Raw genomic sequence first — 22,239 nt, 5'->3', positions numbered from 1 at the left:
GCTAAACTGGTTCCCTTACCTTACAATTTTCCGGCATCTATAAATGGATCCATTTTATCTTTAGTGGAGTCAGGGAACCAGACTACTTGAACATTTTTGCTTTTCTTGGTTTTTCCAGCATTTTCGAACACAAAACTTCAAACATGTCAGTGTAACAATATTTTATCTATTATACTAACCCCTAAAATAGTTCATTTCTGAAAATTACAGCAAAAGCCAATGATGTACATTCCCTTTAACAGCTAGCTGCCTAATTTATAATAATGAATAATTTGCAGTGCAGCCATCTCTGTGGTGTGTGCGTTTTTGCTCCATAAGGGTGAAATACAGCGTAGATCATTTGCAGTTATTCCAAAAGTAGCTTATGAAAGTATTGTTGAAAAGATTATTGAGTTGAAAGATAGTAATGGCAATAAACTCCCTGTGAAATTATACTTTCGGGCATGCTGTCATTTTGAAGAAAACCCATTTCCAAAGATGGATCTAAAGACTCATTTTTGGAAATTTTTGTTAGCAGTTGGTTTGTAATTCGACAAATCCTGGAATGGATTGGCGCAAGCGTTGATACGACGCACACGCGCACGCAATTGCTATTATTCATTCCTTCCATGTGTGACATCGCGTAGTAGCAGTCGGCAGAATGGGAACGAGTCCCGGACGCTGACTTGGCAACTTTTGAATTGAAACTGAGATCCTAGAATGGATATTGTTTTCTCGGAATATACAGCATTCACTGAGCTAAAACTTCATGAGGTTACTTGCTCCCGTCTTTAGATTTTGAGCACTTCTGTTGCTTCAAACAATAAAATGACTTATGATCTGCCCTACCTTTAATCATGCAGAGACATGCATGATGCAGGGATTATGCATGATTTGCCCTGATGTTTCATTATCCCCTGCCCCCCCCCCAAAAAAAAACCAAAAACAAACTAAACCGTGAAAAATGTCTGCTGAATGCATTTGGTTTATACAATGTTTTTGTTTAAACGTTGTTGGCCCTCTGTTTTGATATGTCACCATGCATTCCAATTACATCCGCAAACGTATTTATCTGATTTTCTTTTTTGTTTACAGTGTATGCAACGGACTGGGGACTTGGACATGTTCCAAGAGGAACTGTGGTAAGTGGCTGTTATTCACTAGACACTGAAACATATGCAATTAAGCCCGCCTCGTGCGAATGTAAAGATAATATTTTTCGACATCGGCTGCAGTTCATCTGCCAGATTTAAACATCTTTAAAAGTTGAAGCAGAATTATCTCCAATGATCTACATTAGGTTAATAAGTTAGAGAGAAACTACAGATTATTATGTATGTAGGTATACACTCAAGCAAAAAAGAAAGTCCCCCCTTAATACTTTTTTGTCTAACTCAAAAACTACTGGGCACATCTTGCTCAAATTACGACTGATCAGTACAGAAATTCCTTAGCAATCCAGTTTGGCCGAAAACAGTGATAATGTGTACAAAATGATGCAATTTATGACAAGTGGTACCGATAAAAAAGTTGCACTTTTGTACACTTGTAAGTGAGTGTGAACCGCAACATGCACGTATACAAAAGTGCAACTGTTTTCGGTTTAATTTGTCATAAATTGCATGAATTCGTACACATTATTACCGTTTTGGGCCAAATAAAGAGTATGGCTGGATTGCTAAGGAATTTCTGTACTAATCGGTCGTAACTTGAGCAAGATGTGCCCAGTAGTTTTTGAGTTAGATAAAAAGGTATTGGAAGGGGGGACTTTTTTTTTTGGTTGAGTGCAGTATGTGTATACACATGTTCCAATTTGAATGGAATTGAATAAGCTCTACATTTAACATTTATTTTATATATTTTATTTTGATGATTATGTACAACGAGGCTGTGTCCCGGCTGCTTTATGGGGAAGGCCACTTTGCGGCCTGTTCCTGCCTCGCGGGCGGGTCGCCCGCTTTGTGCGCGATCCGCCCGTGAACAACTTGTGAACAACTCGTGAACACGCACATGAGCATACACGTTTGTTTATGGTGTAAATCGAGGGTTTTCTAGTATTCCTCTCCCCTTTTCCTTTGTTTATACTCTAACTTATATGCAACAGATCTTGTTGGTTTTGTACACGTTTTCTAATCGAGGTCATCCTCGATTTGGGTCCTGTCCTTGATTCATCTATGATGTTGCACGTGTCCTCGATTTACACCATAAACACGCACAGCCAGGCATTCAGTCACCTTAAACACCTTCAAGCGTGGACCCACTCTTGTCCCTCTTATGTTTATACTTTAACTTGTTAGGAAGACCTCCCATATGTTTTTTACACACACATCTAAAGTGGACCTTCAGTCAGACATAGACCCTACCGTCCTCTATTGTTCAAGGTCCACGATTGGAATGTGTATGTACATACACACACGTACATACCCTTTGTGTTTTATAGTCTAGCTGTGTTGCAAGTTCTCCACAGCAGTAAATGCTGTATTATTAATTTGATGAACATTTTACTGATCTACATCATCTCTTTTCTATTTCATGCTCATCTACCATACTATTACATCTGTTATCATCCAAACAACAGAGTAAGTATTCTTTTCTTGAAAAATTTAACATTGTAGCTTGGAAACACACATTAGGTCATACATGTAAAAAAAATATCAATACACTTCTTTCATGCATGGATGTGTAATTGTTTCTCACCTGGTGCTGCTTGTTATTCTCTGCAGTAAGGTGATCCAGGTTTCATTGACTTTGAATGCGACATTCGACCGCATCATGCAGAGGAAGGACAACTTTATTGGGTAAGTGACTTAATAAAGAATTCCCATAAAAACCTGCGGAACCTGTGGACTTAATTGATCCGTATGGATCTTGATTACCAATCTAATCTTGAACAGTAAGACAACTTGGTAAAGCCTCAGCATAGTTGATTACATTTACTACTTATTGCTACCTGAGACCCCTCGAAATATCAGTAATGTATATCTAAATTTAAATTTTTGATTGAGGAATGGAAAGCCAAGAAAGATTTTTTTGGGTGAAAAATATCCCCAATTTTTAGACAGCGTAATTAAAGTTTTGATTGTATTAAGGACATCTCTTTAAGGGGAGGGGAACTCAGGTTTTAGGCACACATCACAGTGCGGATGTTCAGTGGGAGAGAGAGATGGGTAATGTTTGGCATAATCTCCACTCCATTCGATTCCGCAAGGCCCACTAATACGCATGCCTAGCGAGACATATGAAGTCTACTTTGTGACTGGTTTATACCCTGATGAAAAAAAGCAACCTCTTCCCCATGGTACTGTAAGGATTGCACACTCAACCGCATCTGTATATGGAGACAGGTTTGAGAAAAAAATGGAGCGAACATGTGTGCACAGTACTAGGCAGATGGTAGAGCTGGTTGTTTTATAACTGAAAAGGGAATTTCAATTTTCAATTATTTTCCTTGACCCAACCAACCACACTTTTGAAGAAACACAAGAATTGAAATTTAAAAAACATTGATAGCTTTGAAGCGTTTTCCAATTATCACTCCAGAAATTTAGAACAGATCGCATTGTTTGCTCTTATAGACCCAACTATAATATATGCATAGATTCAGAAAGGAAATGTTAGGAAACAATTTTCAGCATACATGTACCTAGTTCAGTATGAAGTCACATTAGTTTTATAATGCTCTCCCTAAAACAAAGTAATATTTCATTTCTTTTCAGCAAACTGAAGATGTTCCTGGCGATGCAATTTGGCCTCCCAGCAAATGCCATGAGGGATTTCAAGGTTTGCTGTGATTTTTTTGTTTTTTCAATTTTGATATTTTGGAGATTTCAGAGGTTGGATTGAACCTTGCCTATCAACAGTAGCAGCCTGGACACAATTTCTTGGCTTTGCTAACCACAGAATTCCGCACTAACCACGCCAGCAGAAAAATCATGTGCTGACCCTGTAAGCACAGAATCCTTAGTTACAGGATGTACTCATGCGCAGAAGTCAAAATTTCTCGCTAGCCAATAAAATACGCTTACCGTTAGCACGGAATTTTTCTGCTACAGTAGGTAGGGATGTTTTGCTAACGGTAAGCAGACCAAGAAATTGGACTCTGATGAGAAATTTTACTCTTTTCTTAGTGCCTGAGTCAGTCACAAATAAACCAACAAGGAATGAACAGCAGAATGCTTTTGTCATGATATATTTAAGTAGCTGAACACTTGACGTGTGTCCGGATGACTTTGTTTTTGCAATAAAACTCTGTTGAATCAGTAGTTAATACTTTGTATTTTTGTCACGTTTTTATTTTTACAGCTGCGCAGGGGAAGCGTCATTGTTGATTTCAAGGTGTCGAGCGATGCAACCAGTGATGTCAATGTTGAGGATGCCGTTGACATGATGGAAACTGAGGTGAATTGCTTTTTCCAGTATTATTTCATTGTTTGATTTTTATTTTGCCTCGTAATGAAATCAACCATTCATTAGTAGTGCACTGTAGGTCATGTAGGTAAAGGTGACTAGAGGGGGAGCACATTGAGTGTGTGAAAAATTATATTGAATTTGGTGGATTCAGGACGGTTAGGGTTAAGATAAGTTTTAGTGGTGGAAGGAAAAAAAACCTTGGATTTTTTTCTCAGACACCGGATCCAACAAACAGTCACTGAACCAACTTAAGTAGCTCTAAGAAGTTTTGTTTATCAAGGTTGAATGGAACTATAAACCAAATACAAGTGCCAGTTTGTAAATCCCACAGGGGAGTTAGGCAGTTAGTCAAAACTCAGTCGGGGAGTAAGTCAATCAGTCAGTGACTCAATCAGTCAGAGGACAACAGGCCGAGTCGGGCAAATAGTGAAAAACTTGAATAAAACTACTTGATCATAAATTGCGCATACAGTAATTAATTCATAAAAAGGGCAAGATGAGTGGATTATTCATTAACCCTAACTCCCTGGGGGTATACAAAATCGTATTGAAATTTGAGGATTCAGGACTGTCCGGGTTAAAGGCAGGTATAGCAACATTTGTAATTAGCCAGAAAAGGACCACCTGATTTTAGAGAAAATCCTTGTTCAAATCGAAGACAGAACTGGTACCAAATACTCAATGAAATTGTTTCACCTGAAGTGGTATCAGTCAGAAGAAACCAGCCATTGAAGGTGGTACCAGAACATGTGCCGGCGTGCACAGCTTTTTATATGCATTAGCAATGGAATCCAGTTACAAGACCCCAAAACTGGGCAATATTATTATACAGTTTCTCTGTTTTCTCAAATTGTATGGTATCCACTGAGCTGAAAGTTCAACACGTTAGTTGTTATGCACCTTTCTTTCAGATTTAGAGCAATTTTATTGCTGCGCATGAAAAACAATGCAGGAAAAACAAACGTTCGTGTACCTTATAACCTGGCCTCCTATGCAAACATACACACTGAGCAAAGTTGTCCTTTCAGTCAAAATCGATCAAGTGATTACTGTGTTTTACAGGTAAAGAGCTCCCAGCATACATAAAGCAGGATTGACTGTTTATGTAACTTGATACATGTACAGCTATGCTTTGACTGCAGGTCATTGATATTGCCAGCTGTGCCAACCACTTGCCTGCTTTTGTCAGTTGACTGAATTTGACTAGTCACAGTGCTTGCTTGAAATGTGATCTGACTGTGGGTGACTAGCCTGTGTAAAAGGCATGGCAGGGGAAGAGATTCGATTTTTGTTTTGTTTTTTGTTTTTTGTTTTTTTCTAAGTTTGAGTTGTACAGACAAGGTGGGTTCTATTTTGCTCCTCATATACCTTGGTGTCCTCCATCATGGGTGCTCCTTGGTACAAACATTTAAGCTTGTGCGGCAATAGAGATCGCTGTTGTAGCTAACGCAGAAAATTTGAAGAAAAAAAAAAATGACGCACATGATTTAAATCACCGACCAGAGACCGACTATTTTGGGGTTTTTTTTTTGCCTTTAGGATGGCATTAAAAAACAACCCACTCTGATTTACACGGATGTGATGAATAGTAACCCTTTTGTCTAATATTTCTAGGTGTCCATGGGTAGGTTTGGCTTTGTGTATGAGGGTGAGGAAGTGCAGGCCAAGCCAGACTCTTTCCAGTCTGCACCCTTGGAGGAAATGCCAGGCATGGCAGCAGCAGGACCTGTGTACAGTGCCATCGGTGTCATGGCTGGCATAGTGATCATGATCATGTCATCTCTGTGATGTACGTATCGTAAGTTGGTTCATTTTTTGGGCAAGTCCAAGAAAATGCCCCCTTTTGTGTAATTCCGGCCAAGTACACATTTACTCCCATTCACAAATACCTTTCAGTCAAAAAGTCACAAGTCAGCAGTCATTAATTTCCAATGATTGTGTTTAACAATTTTACTTCATGTTCTGTGAAACACCCCTCAAGCTATGTTTATGGTATGTGGATGTCGGGAGTACAACTACAAAAATATCTCCTTATATGGAGATTGGGGCCCGCAAGGCGCGTACTGCGCAATTTGGCGCAGTAGCATCTTGTGGTGCAGTAGCGCGATGTGGCATAGTGGCATTAACCGGTAGCATCCCAGCAGGCATTTTTGGTCGATTTAACGTCTATCTGACGTCAGATTCCGACCAACTCCGACGTTGTTTTTTGGTTGCCGTAGTGGTTGTAAGTGTAAGTTTTTTAGACGTTGAAAACCTGACCAAATTCTAACGTCGATATGTGGTCAAAATTGTGACGTCGGTCTGACCATGATTAACTGCTAATCATGACCGAAAACTAACGTCCGATTATAGTCAAATTATGACGTCAGTCTGACCATGATTAACTGGTTACATGGACGTCTACAGGACGTCAGATTGTTGGTTGAATTTAGGTCAGAATATGGTTGAAAAAGTAGGTTATTTAGACGTCGAAAACCTGACCGAAATCTAACGTCCATATATAGTCAAATTATGACGTCAGTCTGACCATGATTTGTCTGGTTGAATGGACGTCGACAGGACGTCGCGGTTGAAGTTATTTAGACGTCGAAAAATGACCAAATTATAACGTCTGTGTGAGGTCAAAATTGACGTCTATCTGACCGTCGTAATAACGTCCTTTCAATGTTTGAATTCCATGATTGAAGTTAGGCCAGTACATGGTTGCAAATGTTATTTTTGTAGACATTGAATACTGTTATTTCGGTTGTGTAAAAATCAAACGGTTGTGTAATATATGAAGCTAGCAACCTGTTGTGTAAACCGTTGTTTACACAACTTGTGTATAATATTACACAACTTGTTCATTTTTTTTAATAAACTGGTTGGCTAGGTTCTTATAGTACACAACCGAAATAACAGTGCAAAAAGTAAGTTTTCTAAAGTTAGTCAATATTCAAAATAGTGGCGTCAGTCTGACAGGCTTAAATAATGTCAATTAGACGCTTCAAATGTTCAATGTTAATAGGCCGATCAATTTTGGCATCAGATTTCATTACCACGCGGAATCACAACCAACACAGACATGATCTCTAATCTCTTTTGTGAATATTTGTGCAGGTATAGAAGACATCAGGCGGTTGATGTTGATCCTGATGGTGCATGGGGCCACGTAAAGTAGGGCTTGGGTAGTGTATTCGTCTCCCTCAACTGACCAAAGCAGAGAGCTGGAAAAGGAAAAAAAATGAACAACATTGTTAATTTTCTTGAATACCAACACATTTTTCAAATAATGGTGACTCGTAAATAATTAAAACAAAACAGATTCTTTGAACTTACAGCAGCAGTTTAATTTTTAGAAATCCAAAAAAAGGATTAAAAATAATTCTTACATGTATGAAGAAGACAAGTCGAAGCATAGGCCTATTTTAATTCTAATGGGCGATTTCATGCGATTCCAAGAAACGAATTTTACTGAAATTAATTAATGAAGAATTCAAAATTGCAAGCACCGTAACTTTCTTTACAAGGATAAAAATTAACATTAATAGCGCTTCGTACGCCGTGTTTCTAAGCGCTTTGCAAAGACTACAACAAACCAATTTTATAGTAAATACTGGTATTAATAAAACATGAAATAGAGTACACGACAAAAGAAAAGTGGCATAATGTATCGTTATACGTGATTCCCAAACTCTGAACACCGTAAACTAGATTGAAAACGTATTTGTCTCAAAATATCAGCATCAAAATGAAAGAGACGTTTCGATCGTTTGAGTTAGTGATGGATGCGGAATATGTTGCGGGGCGGTTAAATTCACAATAAATTTAATATTCTAAATCTTCAATCAACACAGTACGTGTGGAAAGTCGTCTCATAATGAGATATGCTTTAGAATGACCTCATTTTTCCTAGGCCTAATTAAGATTGGACGTGATGATAGAAAGCAGGTAGAACTAGCATGACTGCTGATTAGTTTGGATTTTCTACATCTTCAATGTTTAAACAAAGGGCATCGTTAGTGTAACTTTCTTTTTAAGATAAGGAATGACAATAGCATCCAACATCTAGTCTAACATTAATAACTTTCTACAATGAAGTTAAGGTATTTTGATGGAATTTTAAAGTTAAAACTGACATGACTAGTAGGGTACATAATAATAATAAAGATACAATTTCCAAACTTTTGACCTTCAAAGAAATTGCAAATCACTAACTCGGAAACATTCGCGTTTGAAACTTACCATTTTCAGACATGGCAAAATCAGATCATCTTGCTTGCGGTTCAATCGAAATCTTTACTTGTGCTTGTCCTATATCTTGATGTCGTATCTTGACTTGGAGTTATAGATCAGGGGTGGGAACATCTCCAATGTTAACTGCACTCCATCGCAGAACCGAATCTTGACAATATTGTGCAGAAAAGGTGCCAAAAACCTTGTTCATTTTGGGCCAACATGTCTCTTCCCAAAGCTGCTTCAGTTGTGACTGTTGGTTTAACGGATGATTCAAACTGGCCAGACTCGTACAGCAGTGGAGTTCGTTGGAATGCAAGGTCACGCACAGGGCATACATATGCTTACGTGTAGGCCTAATATGTTTTGGCTATATGGTTTTTTCGCGCGCGGCACTTGGCTCTGGGCCAAGTAGTTATAGTAGGCGCGCGCTGCGGCTCAGTGGAAAAATCTTCAAAATGGACGATATATTTCGGTTAAAACAATGATGATAACGATTGGACATCAAATTTATAACCATCAGCTAGGTGACCATAATTCAACGTCTTTTTTTTAGTCGTTCAAATTAAAAAGGCGTCCGATAATTTCGTTTGGGAATTACTACGTTGCACATGCATTCCGGTTTAATGACTTTTTTTTATTTGCTGAATAAATTAAGTGCAAAATAGACGTTATATTTTGGTCGAAACCATGACACTGTCGACGTAATGTAAATAACCAACAGCCGACCACAATTCAACGTTGAGTTGCTGAAAAGACGTCAGAAAACGGACGTTATATTTTAGGTAAAACCATGACATAACAATGACGTTAAATATTGTAACCATCCACTGACCAAAAATCAACGTAATTAATTGATTCGTTGAAATGACGTTAGAAAACGGACGTAATATCATGGTTGAAAACATGACCTAATAACGACGTCATATATTATAACCAGCAGCCGACCACAATTCAACGTCGCTTTGTAAGATGTTGAAATGACGTCAGATAATAGACGTTGTGTTTTGGTTGAAAGCATACGACGTCAGATATTATAACCAACAGCCAACCACAATACAACGTCGATTTTGAGTCATTGGAACGACGTTAGAAAACGAACGTAACATCATGGTTGAAAACATGACTTAAAAATGACGTCAAATATTATAACCAGCGGCTGACCATAATCCAACGTCATTTTTGAGTCGCTGAAAAGACGTCAGAGAACTGACGTTATAGTTTGGGTAAAACCGTGACTTAATAATGACGTTAAATATTATAACCATCAAACGACCGGAAAACAACGTCATTATTTGATTCGTTGACACGACGTTAGAAAACGGACGTAAAATAATGGTTAAAAACATGACCAAATAACGACGTCATATATTATAACCAACAGCCGACCATAATTCAACGTCACTTTTTGAGTCGTTGAAAAAACGTCAAAAACGGACGTTGCATTTTAGTCAAAAGCATGACATAAGTACGACGTCGGATATTATAACCGACGGCCAACCATAATTCAACGTCGTTTTTTGAGTTGTTGAAACGACGTTAGAAAGCAAACGTCATATCTTGGTTGAAAACATGACATAATTGCGACGTCGCGAAGGGAAACGCAAAAATAACAATAATACAACGTTGTTTTTCAGTCAGTTGTATAGACGTTGACAAAACAACGTCATACCATGGTTGAAATTACGTTTGGTAATATTCCCGACCAAATTCCAACTATATTTCGACGTTGTTGTTACGTTAAATTCTGACGTTAAATTGTCGACACTAAAGCAACGTCTGGCAGACGTTATAATGACAACGTCGGCTTTTGGTCGACTAAAACAACGTTGTTTTTCGGTTATGTATGGTTGATCCGACGTTGCGACCATAAAACAACCATTATACAACGTCAGTCTGACGGTCGGTGCCTGCTGGGATCTTTGCATCAACACTCGCTGACGATATGGCTCCCAGTAGTATCCCCCAACTCTCTCCGTAACAGTTAAGCGGATACTTGTGCAAAAAGTCTATTACAGTTAAAGTCAGACTTTGTCATTGAGATTTTGCCTCTCAGTAAGTTTTGATTGGTGCTGTGTTTTACTTTTTCCCCAAACAGTGAGGAAACTGGAGAACCTGGAATTCAACTTGTATGACAATGCTTCCAACTGTAAAACATACAAAGCCTTAATGTAGAATTATTGCTTAAAGTTCATAATGTATGTCCCTATATTCCATACACATGTAAAGCATTTAATGGATTTTCATCAGCAGATGAACTAGCGAGAGAACTGTGTTTTTGTAAAAAAAAGAAGAAAAAAAGGAAAGCACCAGTCCAATAATGAAGAAATCAATACAGAAAAAAAACATTGTTTCATCTGTTTTTGATTATGAGCCATTTTTGTTTTTGATTCATAGGAACGCTCATCACTTTATAATAATGCTAAAAAAAACACCTCAAATTTGAACATTTGTTTTCGGGACACAACCAGAGTTCATCAACATTGTACCCTTAAATCATTAATAATTACATTTTTATGGAATTGCAGCAAGAGCCCTATAATAGAACAAATATATACAAAAAATAAAATAGTAAAACTTATGGAATTTCAGCAAGAGCCCTATAATAGAGAAAAATATATATGAAACAGTAAAACTTTTAGTATAGTACGTAGTTCATGAATTATATTAAATACTTATAAAATATTGTGATATTTTGTGTAGAAAAAAGGTATCAGTACTCAATTTGAAATGTTATTCTTTTTAAGGTGATATATTTTTAAAAAGATTTATGTTTTTCATTAAGACGTTCATGTGAGGCGAATAGTTACTTCTGTATTAAAACTTACAAATACCCTCTGACAAGTGCGTGACTACATCAAAGGAAAAGGAAAAATAAAGTGCATTAGTTTCATGTCTTCTGCTCCAAGAGAAAACTGCATTGATTTTTCGTGACTTTTCTCCAGGATTTGTCATCTGATGGAGAGAAACACAAGAAAAGCTGTAAATAATTTGTCATGGACTTTTATGTAACCAATGTACGTTTATCTTTTTACGAAAACCTACGCTGTAGGCCTATTAATTATGTAAAGATCAGAGTTCCTGCGGCCTAGAAAAAAATCTTGGGAAAGTCGTGGAATTATATTTTCAATTTCCAGGCCTGGACAAAATTGATCAAAACGACAAAAGTCATGGAATTTTGGGAGGACCAATTTATTTTAGATTTTGAATGTTGGAAATTCTAAATTTAGCATTGGACATTATTACGCCCGTCAAAATCCGGCAAATGCCTCTAATACAAGCGTTTTCATTTCAAAAGACATGCTTTACTTGGTTGTTTTCTGTTTCTGTTGAGCACTTTCCTGAGTACAATTAACATTTTGCAGTTTCGATGATTAACTAGGTCATGAATTTTTTTTATAATTTGGTCATGGAAAGGGCATGGGAAAGTTATGGAATCATTCATATGGCCTTAATAAGGCGCAGGAACCCTGATAGATCTTAAGGTGTGGGAAATATAGGTATTATTATGTATCCGTTTATAATTATGAAGCATACCTGTTCATCACTTTAATACTTTAATTTGTTAGAATATTCAATACATGTAGTACAAAAAGGTCAACAACAAAAACATTGAAGGACATGAATGGGATACTGTTGGACGTTTCTGTGCATTGTGTGTAGGAAAACCCTGGAGGTATGTGACGAAATCTGGGAAGGAGAAATAGATTTTCTAAGGCATGATTTTTGAAATGTTGGCATGGTTGGGGCACAACAATTTAGGGGGGGGGGGGTCTTAACATGCAAAAACCTCGGGAAGATTGGAGAGGGTATTAGGGCGAAGATAAGAGGCTGGTCCCAATCTCCTTTATGAAAAATACAAAATATAAACTTATCCATTCCCACCTCGAAGATGTCAGTTTCAAAACTGGTAATAGTTGTCGCCCGTTTAGTATCAACTTTTTTTTTAATTTGAGACTTGAATTGAGTTAACCGAATTTTAGTTGAATGAATATGATAAAAAAAAATGCAATGCAAATAACAGTGTATGCCTTTAGTAGAACTGGAAGAGAAAGGCACGTTTTCCATAGACACTTCAAATTGAAAATATTCAGCACTTTATAGAAGAACCAAATGTAACCTGAACTCTTTGCCTAAAGTTTAGAAAATATACATATATTTTTTTAATTTTGTACCTCTTAGAACTAATAAAGGCTTTGGCATATGTCATGAGAGACGCTATACTTGTATGCATTATTGTAAGTGTCGACGAGCTATTAACGGTGTAGGTCTAGCGATTCATTTTGTTGAGTGTCACTCGATGACCCACATTATCGTTAAATCATTACGCCCCGCCCCCTCACCATCCAACTTTTCGAAACTTTCACGATCCAGCAATTTTCCACACGCACGGCCACCTGTTTCCATAAACCACACCCCTTGGGGCCAGAAGCAGTTCCTGAAGGTTTGAACCGCGCGGTTTTATGCGGTATCGCAAGATTTCGTTTTAATGAGCTAAGTCAACACCACAGTGATAACCACTCATAGTTTCATGTAATTCATGGCTCAAAAAATGACTTTCCTTGAAACTCTTTCAGGCAATCGTGAACTACACTCGCAAGTAATAGATCCCAACAACAGGCTATCACCATCTCCACCCAAAAGGCTTTGTTCGTGCGCGTGCGTGTATAAGTATTTTGGCGCCCCTGCGCCAAATTCAACCATTCAAAAACTGTGTTTATTTAATATAATACATGTACCAGGGTGAGAAGTAGCGTACTGCTCCGCGCTATAGGGACGAGGGTGGTGAATCGATTAGCCGTCAAGGCTCCCTCGCACGAGCAAACTGTATTCTCTCTTCCCTACCCCCCCCCCCCCCCCCCCATCCCACATGTTGAATAATACATAAGCACAATAAACATGAGTAAGCGTTCTTGGGAAATAGAACTGCAACTGCAATCACTCATCGACCGACGTCGGTTTGGTAAACTACACACGAACTTGGCGCAATTAGATCAGTTTAGGATCGGCTTAATTGGAAGGTGAGATACCAAAACGAAACTAACTTCTTTTCTCTGAGGGGGTGACCAGTATCATTCCCTGAGGTGACAATCTCGGTGATATTTCACTAAAGTGATGTTTTGAAGGCACATGTTAACATTTGCAATTAAACGTACAATACCGATTTGACGCGAAACTCCTTACTCAAAGTGAGGATAGGACTGGTACCAAAATAGGACCTACCCTGTGAGATGATTCCGCCTGAAGTGAAATCATTTGGACGGCAACAATCGTTGGAGGTGGTTTCGTTGAAGGTGAATTCCGCCCGAGGGCACAGTTTTTGTTACGTTCGTTAGCGGTCGTTCATATACAGAAATGTTAAATGATGTAACTGAGGGCAGTTGGTTAATTTGTTGTTCCCGACTGAAGTGTTCCTTGTCATGTTTACATGGTAATTACACAATGTAGTTTGCAGTAATTTTAAGGCGATTGTTTTACGAACAGGGATTGTCTTTCATGTTTTAATTTAAAAGAATAGGTATGAATTCACATTGCAGCTGCAGTATGTTCTGAGGATTATACTTGCCGTAAGAGCATTACTATATGGCAAAGAAAACATCCAGAATGCGACTCGAAAACGTTGCGTTACGAAGTACACTATCTCATTTGTATTGATACCTTCATGAGGTATTCATATCTTAAAGGGAATGTACAACATTTGATTTTGCCGCAAATTTTAGAAATAAATGGATTTGAGGATTAGTATGTTATAGGAAATAATGGTAAACTGACTAGTTTCATGTTTTGGGCTTGTAGATGCTGGAGAAACCAAGAAAACCAATCATGTTCTTGTAGTCTGGTTCCCTGGCCGCACTTAAGATGAAACAGAGCCATTTATAGACTTTGGGGAATTGTAAGGTCAGAGAATCAGTCTAGCACGCTTGTACCCCTTCACAGGTGTGTTATCAATTGAAAAGAAAATGCGGAATAACTAAATATGAACATTTAGGCCAAAAAAAAAAGGCTCCGGTTTCTGGTATGCGCGCGCGTCGCCGTAGCCATGCGCGTCGGCAAAATGAAAAAGTTTGTTTTTCAATAAAAGATGATGTCTCAAAACCCCCAAACTCACTGGTTTGACTGGAATTCTGCTACTGCACAATTTTAACGTGTTTTTAGATGGGGTTATGATCGAGAATAAGCTTTATGTGGCCTCTCTGGACTCCCATATATTTGCACTAAGTTTAGTCGGGCACCATTTGCAGTCATCAGCCGACATTTGAAGCAAAAAAGTCAGCTAAAAAAAAAAAAAAGCCGCGTCGCCGCACCACTTTTTGGACAAGCTCCATACCAGAAACCGGAGACTTATTTTTTTTGGCCTTAGGAGCAGTTTTTGAAAAAAGCTAGTTTTCGCCAACGCTGGTCGGCCGACCAGCGTTGGAAAAATACAATTTTTCTTGAAAATGTTAGCACACCGGGAGCCACGATTTTACAGGATGCTTTAGACTGTTCTTCACTAACAGTCCAGTAAGGTATTCCATGGTAATTTGATAATTTCGTTTTTGGATGTTTCCAAATGTTGTAGTTTCCTCTTAATACATTATGCCACAGTGTACTGTAGGCCCACTACAAAATAATCCATATAATTTAAGATTAACCATAATGTATACGCTAGCTCGATTCATAGCTCATATTGCTTACTCATTCGTAAGGTATTCATATTTTTGCTTAATATACTAAAACAAGTCGCACTATAAAGAATGCTTGTTCATTCATTATCTAAACTTATTTGCATCTAATGAAGTAAACATTACGGGAGTACAGGTGGGGGGAACATATTGTGCCTCCCCCGGTTCCGCTACCGAATACACGCAGGGCATATGCATGGCTGAGCAACTTTAATCGTGAAGGCAATACAGCTTCAAAGTTTGGGAAGTTGTCTGTAGGCCTACATAGGTGAAAGTATTAGACACTAGGGAGGTTTCGCAAGCGAACGGATACGCTTACACTTACGCTTAGCTATCCGTATCCGTTTTTTACTTACGTGTAGCGAGCGAGATATGCGTGTCGTCTGCACGTTTAGCGGATAGTGAGTGGCGTATGACGTCATACGTGCAGACGACACGCATATCTCGCTCGCTACACGTAAGTAAAAAACGGATACGGATAGCTAAACGTAAGTGTAAGCGTATCCGTTCGCTTGCGAAACCTCCCTATTGTTCAAGCAACGCGTGGGTATTTTCTGCGTGTTTTCTGTACGCTGGGACGTCTTTAAGTTTCTCCGTGATGACAAAAAAACTCTTTTTGGTGTCAAAAACAATGGTTTGTCTTAATACTTTATAGACTTATTTTACCTGTCCTCAATCATAATTAACGGAAATTTCAAACTAGTCCGGTAGGTATTGATTGAGTTAGGGAGGTTTCGCAAGCGAACGGATACGCTTACACTTACGTTTAGCTATCCGTATCCGTTTTTTACTTACGTGTAGCGAGCGAGATATGCGTGTCGTCTGCACGTATGACGTCATACGCCACTCACTATCCGCTAAACGTGCAGACGACACGCATATCTCGCTCGCTACACGTAATTAAAAAACGGATACGTATAGCTAAACGTAAGTGTAAGCGTATCCGTTCTCTTGCGAAACCTCCCTATTGTCATAACCAGCCCGCTTAACTAGAACGAAGACATTCTGTAGTTTTCCAGATATTAAAATTCAAGGTTTGGGGTGGACAAAATGCAACATTAGTGTCATACTTTTGACTCGAGGACCTCACGATCGACATCATTCTGTGTGATGTGCACAGCAGACAACTGAGGATGAACCGCCCCAGGTCAAAGGTGAACCCTGAGAACCCTGGCTACGCCGCTGCCTCCCAGTACCAGGTCGCCCCTACATAAAGTGTACATGTATACCAATAATCGTTTCGACATATATTGGCTGCAGATTTGGCCAGGGGTATGACTCTGATGGGGGTGTATACAACAAAACGGTATTTGTTTCACATTTATGGCTGTGATTTGATTTTCAGCACACGTACGATTTATAGGCCTGTGCGCCCAGCGAAATGCATGGCATTATATTTAAATAAATACGCAGTAGAAGGACCGGGAACCAGTCTAGGTCTCCCCCAACTCTCCTTTTCTGGCCGTTGGAGGGGTACTTGTGCACGGCGCATTTCAGGCAGTGAATATTTTATTTACACAATAGTACAGGGTACCCATTTTCAGGCGACTTGAATCAAGGTTATAGGATTGTAGAGCGCCGCGTATACAATCCTGTAACCTTTTACCTACGCGCGCGCGCATATACGCTCTCCACATGTATGAAAGTATATAATTTATGAATTGCAGAGGTTTCGTCGAGCATCGCCGTTGCCCAGTGGTTAGGCATGCTGGTTAATGATCAGAGGTTTGAGTTCGATTCCTTGCTCTACCCCTTCAGATTTTGCTCTATTTTTTTCAACAATTTAAAGTTTTATCTTAAAAACGTTATTTTTCAGTCGTATACTACTTGTATAGCAGCAATTTTCTTTTTCTTTTCTGATCCGAGGCTTTGGAGGATTTTTTTTAAAAAGGGAAATATTTAAAGTCCGAAATCCGTACCAAGTTGAAAAATAGTAGCCTCCACTCAAGCCTGGTTATAATAACCATGCCCCATAGGAAAGAGCACAAAGTACACCAGATAGTTGTGTTAAAAAAAATCGCTTCCAGGCACTGATCTCTATTATAATATCCCTTTGTTTTCAAACAAGTGCAGCATGCGCGTGAGCGTAACACCACAGCAGATTATGTTTGACACAAACATTGCTGCCGAGCGACGCGTTATGACATCACAAAGAAAAACAATTCTTAAAACGCCATGGAGGTGCGCGTTGTCTCTCCTAACCGCCATCGCATAGATACAAATCGCGTACGCTCGAACAAAAATGAAACAAAATCTTTTAAAACGTGTGGATTTTATGCAGTTTCCAGTCAATCGTCAAATAACTGCAGTGGAGAACGATGGATGAAGAATGTAGTTCGGAAAATTGCGAAAATAAGGTAGGTCTATTACGTTGTATTGTTACGCACCATCATTGCTTTATTTTCCTTGTTACTTTAAGAGTTAATAATGATTATTTTCTAAAAAAACCTGTCCAAACCGATCGAAATTGTGACAAGCGATGTTTAATACTTAGAAGTTAGAGTCACCGGTGCACGCATTTATCACCATCATCTTCGTGTACTGTGTAGAAACCTCCCCTGGAGTACACTCGCACAGGACAAGCTAAATTAATAGAACATAGCCAATTAGAGTACCTATAGGCTATCCTCGTTAATCTTGTACTGAGGTTCGCATTTATTTAATGGAGCACAACGCCTGGTAGTTCCACCATGAGTGTAACGTCCCTAGCTAGGTGCACATGCCTTCCTCCTTAACAATCTTCTCATTACTGGTCCAATAAAATATCATGTTTTATTATTCTAATTTTCAACCACACGATTACCTCGTGTGTTCAATTTCACACCTAAGATTTGTTGGCAGAAATTTGGAATAGACGAGATAAACAAAATGCCTAGGCCTATACATGCAAACGCTTGACATGTTTGCCCACTGACAGTACCTTTTGCTAATAAAAAATCATAAAATATCGTTTAGTCTGGTTTTAGTCTTGAAATACCCGCCTATTTTCTTTTCGATCCCTACCAGTACCCAAACCCTCACACAATCTTGAAGCTCAAGCCTTAAGATGAAGCCTAGACCGCCACGCCCTCGATCACGTGACTCACCCTCCGACCATATTCCCCTCCTCATACAGCCGCTGCAGGGCTACAAGAAGCTGATACAGAGCCAGGTCAGACGACTACGGAGAAGGGTCGTGCAGCAAACACGGCTAGCCCCGCTTTCACTCTCAACTGAAAGAGGTGTCAGAGAGCTGTTTGACGGAAATCTAGCTCTCGAAGGACAAGATAATCAAAGTGTTTGGAAGCAGGAGAGAAAAGGAGACCCGAACACGTCAACAGTTTCTACAAAACATGACATCGGGAGGGAAGGTCAAAGAGAAGCAGCTGTCGATCGGCATGATGAAGGGATGATAGTAGGAGACCCAGGAGAGATGCACGTTGCCTACGGTGAACATGCATCACCAGGTTCTTCCGAATTAACGCGTACCATCGCTGAGAAGCAAACACCAAGCACCGAGAGAAGACTAGGTGTGGACAAGAGCAGAAATGAAGATCCATCGCTGACAGGTCCGTTACCCCGCAGAGGACAATTAGTGGCAGGTGCTGTGGAGGAACCCTCTTCAGATGACGAGGCATACCGATTTTCATGGAGCAGTGATGAAGGAGTGAAATTTCAAAATTTCGACCAGCCAACGACTGGACAAGAGGACTCAACCGATATGGGTCGATTCTCGACAAGAGAAGTACAGACAGAGGATGAATCGTCAAACAAGACCCAACGAGTTGGAGTTCCAGATGAAATACATGGTTTGGAAAATTCTGGGACGCGCAGTAATGAGCAACATGATGTCATGGTGGAGATAGAGGATCCTTTAACGACAGATCTCATTTTGGCTGAACAAGGGCAACTCTTCCATGCCGGCGAGGCAAGAATGCGCCATAAACTTTGTAGGTCCGATCGTCCAGATTGGAACGACGGTGATCCTGATTGTGGCAATGCAATGATATCCACCACGCACCAAGTCAAGGTGGCAGTGTGTCAACGAACTGTCACTGAGATTTCTACAAACACGGTGATAGCAGTCAATAGCAACCTGCTGCCAGCGAACAAAGAGTGTCCCTCTGTAGTGAACGCTAGCTTTTGCCTGTCTCAGAGCGCTAACCACATGCTCTCGGACGAAGATCATCGAGTCGGAAAGATCCGTGTTGTCGATCGTAGAGACAAAATTCGTCGTGTCAAAGTTGTCCAGTTTGCTGACGAGATGGGCAAGCCACTCTGCAGTGATTCTGGTGTCGTGCATCAAGAAAGATTGAAGGGCCAGGGGCCTTCAAAGAGTATTCATCAGGCGTCTGTGAAAATAGAGCGGGCATATTTGGATCAAACGAGCGAAGGGCTTGGGAAGAATGAGAAAGTAAGAAGAGAATCATCTGACGAAGAGTCAAAGCTTGATTCTTTGTCCACTGAGGTTAGAATACCTTCAGTACAAACAAGGGAAGTACATGTAGATGATGACAGCGTAAACATGGAACTGAGGGAACGGAAAAGATACAAAGCCGGCCAAACTTCACCCAAGCCTTCACTGGAAATAAAAGACAGTAGAGGGAAATCCGAAGACAGTACGTTACAGCCTGTGTCTGCTGTATCACTGCCCTCGAAGCAAAAACCTTTGCCCAGCCATGACATCAATGATCACACTTCATGGCAAAGTCAAAGTGTCTCGCCGCTTGGCTGCGAAGAGGTCGTCGAAAATCGTGTAACAAAAGATGAGACTCTTTTTGGTGCAGATGCGCTGATACAAGTGAAACCAACCCCGGTCGAAGGAATGGACCTTGACGGGACGAGTTACATCGATAAAGACATCGTGGAAGCCAGGAGAACGTTTCCGTCAATCTCAACCCAAACCTCGGCCTTAATGGTGAACTGCGACAGCGCCCCCAGAGCTGCTCCACTCGAGCTCCGTGAAACCGGGACAAGTGCACAATCGAAAAGCAGGGGTTGCATATTCATCTACCAATTTATACGAGTGTGTATAATCGTTCTATTTATTATCGTCATAGCACAGTTGATGGCCCTGTGTTTGGCTGTGGGCTTCGTCACGGAATGTGACAAGTACAACATTATATTCTCACCCATCTGGGGTTTTCCTTGGGTTCAGGTGGACATGTCGTCATTGGCCGTAGTCCTCAAACAGAATCTCCATTTGATTAATTTCAAACCGCCTCCAACGTAGGATGTAAGATGGTTAAATCACAAGAAGTTATATACATGTACAGAAAGCACCTATAGTAAGGGGTTGGCCGAGTCCAACTCACTAGAAGAGTACCGTTCGTATCGGGCTGGTTGCACTGTGTGAAATCAAGAAAAAAATCACGAAATTTGGATGTCGAGACGGTATTGCTGAGTTGTGATGAGTGTAGAGTTGAATTATTATTTACATCAAAAGAAAAATGCAGACGTGAATCAAACTTAGACCCAAGAAATTGCTACTAAATTAAGATTCCCGTGAAAAGAAATTAAGTGTCTCTCTCCGAAACGAATTAAAGATAGAGTGCCGGTACATCATTTGCAAGTTGTGCATTTTGTTCGTTTGGAGCAACAAAAGTGCTCAAAATTTAAAGAAGGGTGCTTAACAAGTAACCTGATGAAGTTTTATATCAGTTAATGCTGTACATATTCCGAGAATTAGAAAACAATATTCTAGGATCTTGATTTCAAATCAAAAGTTGCCAACTCATGTTTTGAATTGGGCCCGATTTCAGCGTCCGGGACACGTTCTCATCCAGTCGATTGCAGCTACGCGATGTCGACGAATTATAGCAACCGCGGGCGCTTACTCATTCCCAGCTTCGCCGAATTAAAAACGAATTACTAACGGAAATTTTCAAAAATACTTCTTTAGACGCATCGTTGGAAATGGCCTTCTTTCATTGTTTTCTTCAAAATGACAGCTTGTGAGAAAGAATCATTTCACTGGGCGTTTAGTCCCATTACTATTTATATAAACCAAATATGCTTTTCATCAATAATTTCGTCAGTTACTTTTGGATAGCTGCAAACGATGGACTGTACCTTTAAGGCTATATAGCGGCCTCTATCGCTATGAAAGTATCGGAAATAGTCCCTTAAAGTGGAATACCTGTATAAATGTCGAATCAGGTTGGTCAAAATGCTAGTTAAGGCCGAAACAAAACCAGATATTAAATATGAATTTGAGACAGAACATGAAGACGCAAGTTGGCTCTTGTTTAATTTTAAGGCACCATAAACGCGTTTTAACAGTATTGCGGCATATCCATTTTATATAAGACTGTACCGACATTTTTGTGCTTTTGTGATATTATATACATAGCTTACTCTTTGAAAGATAGAAAAATCCTTTACAATAAATGACTCACATTTTAAAAACATTTTGTCACTTTTAATAATTCGTTAAAACGTGATTGCAGCTTTTAGTAACGGTTGAAGTTAACTGTACAAGAAGTCTACAATACAGCAGTGAGAGTTAATTAACCATGAGATGGCGTAAATATTTTTTATTGGCTTTCGTTGGCCTTCTTTTGTATATAACTTTAAAAGTACTGGTAAAACGTACTTGTTGCCTTTATACATGCAAAAACCTTACCCTGTAATAACAGCTTTACAAGAAAGACAAAAAGTATAAGAAAAAAAAACAATTGCCTGAGTCCCATCTCAGTGAGTGTGAATAAGCAAACAAAAGAATTGTTGTTTAACACATACACATACCAATCAAAGAGAAGACAAGGAAAACCTATCCAGTACGTTAGTGTGACGTCAGTTCATTTTAAGCCACGCCCAATAGCCATTAAGTAGCATTGGAACCGGAAGTTAACGCAACGTGAGTGTTTATCCAATGGGCGCTAGTAATCAGTGCTGCGCGCGCGTGTATGACGTTTTTCCTAACTAAACGGATATACCACGTGCCCTGTGACGTCATGTCGACAACCAACCGCCTGACCACCCAAACATG

At 39.5% G+C, this 22,239-nt stretch overlaps 3 protein-coding genes across 11 annotated transcripts in view; all 3 read left to right on the top strand.

Moving 5' to 3' along the window:
* Positions 1 to 1,165, top strand: part of LOC119742589 (balbiani ring protein 3-like) — a 38,148-nt gene extending 36,983 nt beyond the window's left edge. For all 8 annotated transcript variants that reach the window (XM_038218689.1, XM_038218690.1, XM_038218686.1 and 5 more), the window contains one exon: positions 1,075 to 1,165. In XM_038218689.1, the coding sequence (XP_038074617.1) occupies positions 1,075 to 1,150 (76 nt within the window). In that variant the 3' untranslated portion in view covers positions 1,151 to 1,165. The remainder of the gene's footprint in view (positions 1 to 1,074) is intronic.
* Positions 1,166 to 2,647: 1,482 nt separating this feature from the next.
* On the top strand, positions 2,648 to 12,818 carry LOC119742590. Of its 2 annotated transcripts, none has more exons than XM_038218695.1 (5): positions 2,648 to 2,777; positions 3,696 to 3,759; positions 4,282 to 4,377; positions 6,004 to 6,178; positions 10,703 to 12,818. In XM_038218695.1, exons 1-4 carry the CDS (start codon positions 2,650 to 2,652, stop codon positions 6,175 to 6,177), a joined length of 462 nt encoding a protein of 153 aa, XP_038074623.1. In that variant the 5' UTR covers positions 2,648 to 2,649; the 3' UTR covers position 6,178; positions 10,703 to 12,818. The 2 variants fall into 2 exon arrangements, with proteins under 2 accessions (XP_038074623.1, XP_038074624.1); XM_038218696.1 differs by having other exon boundaries at positions 6,004 to 6,187.
* A 4,576-nt stretch (positions 12,819 to 17,394) lies between these two features.
* On the top strand, positions 17,395 to 20,717 carry LOC119742837. The gene is made up of 2 exons (XM_038219036.1): positions 17,395 to 17,626; positions 18,385 to 20,717. Exons 1-2 carry the CDS (start codon positions 17,588 to 17,590, stop codon positions 20,479 to 20,481), a joined length of 2,136 nt encoding a protein of 711 aa, XP_038074964.1. The 5' UTR covers positions 17,395 to 17,587; the 3' UTR covers positions 20,482 to 20,717.
* Positions 20,718 to 22,239: the final 1,522 nt, after the last annotated feature.

This window comes from Patiria miniata, unplaced genomic scaffold, assembly GCF_015706575.1.
Source record: "Patiria miniata isolate m_02_andy unplaced genomic scaffold, ASM1570657v1 HiC_scaffold_6, whole genome shotgun sequence".
NCBI lineage: Eukaryota > Metazoa > Echinodermata > Asteroidea > Valvatida > Asterinidae > Patiria > Patiria miniata.
This window is presented reverse-complemented; position numbering and strand designations above follow the sequence as displayed.

Excerpts from the sequence above, each read along its gene's own strand:
- LOC119742837 (XM_038219036.1), top strand. The coding sequence starts at position 17,588 with ATGGATGAAGAATGTAGTTCGGAAAATTGCGAAAATAAG. Across the intron at positions 17,627-18,384 it reads CGGAAAATTGCGAAAATAAG|CCGCTGCAGGGCTACAAGAA; the intron begins GTAGGTCTATTA and ends CTCCTCATACAG.
- LOC119742590 (XM_038218695.1), top strand. The coding sequence starts at position 2,650 with ATGCATGGATGTGTAATTGTTTCTCACCTGGTGCTGCTTGTTATTCTC. Across the intron at positions 3,760-4,281 it reads ATGCCATGAGGGATTTCAAG|CTGCGCAGGGGAAGCGTCAT; the intron begins GTTTGCTGTGAT and ends TTATTTTTACAG. Across the intron at positions 4,378-6,003 it reads TTGACATGATGGAAACTGAG|GTGTCCATGGGTAGGTTTGG; the intron begins GTGAATTGCTTT and ends TAATATTTCTAG.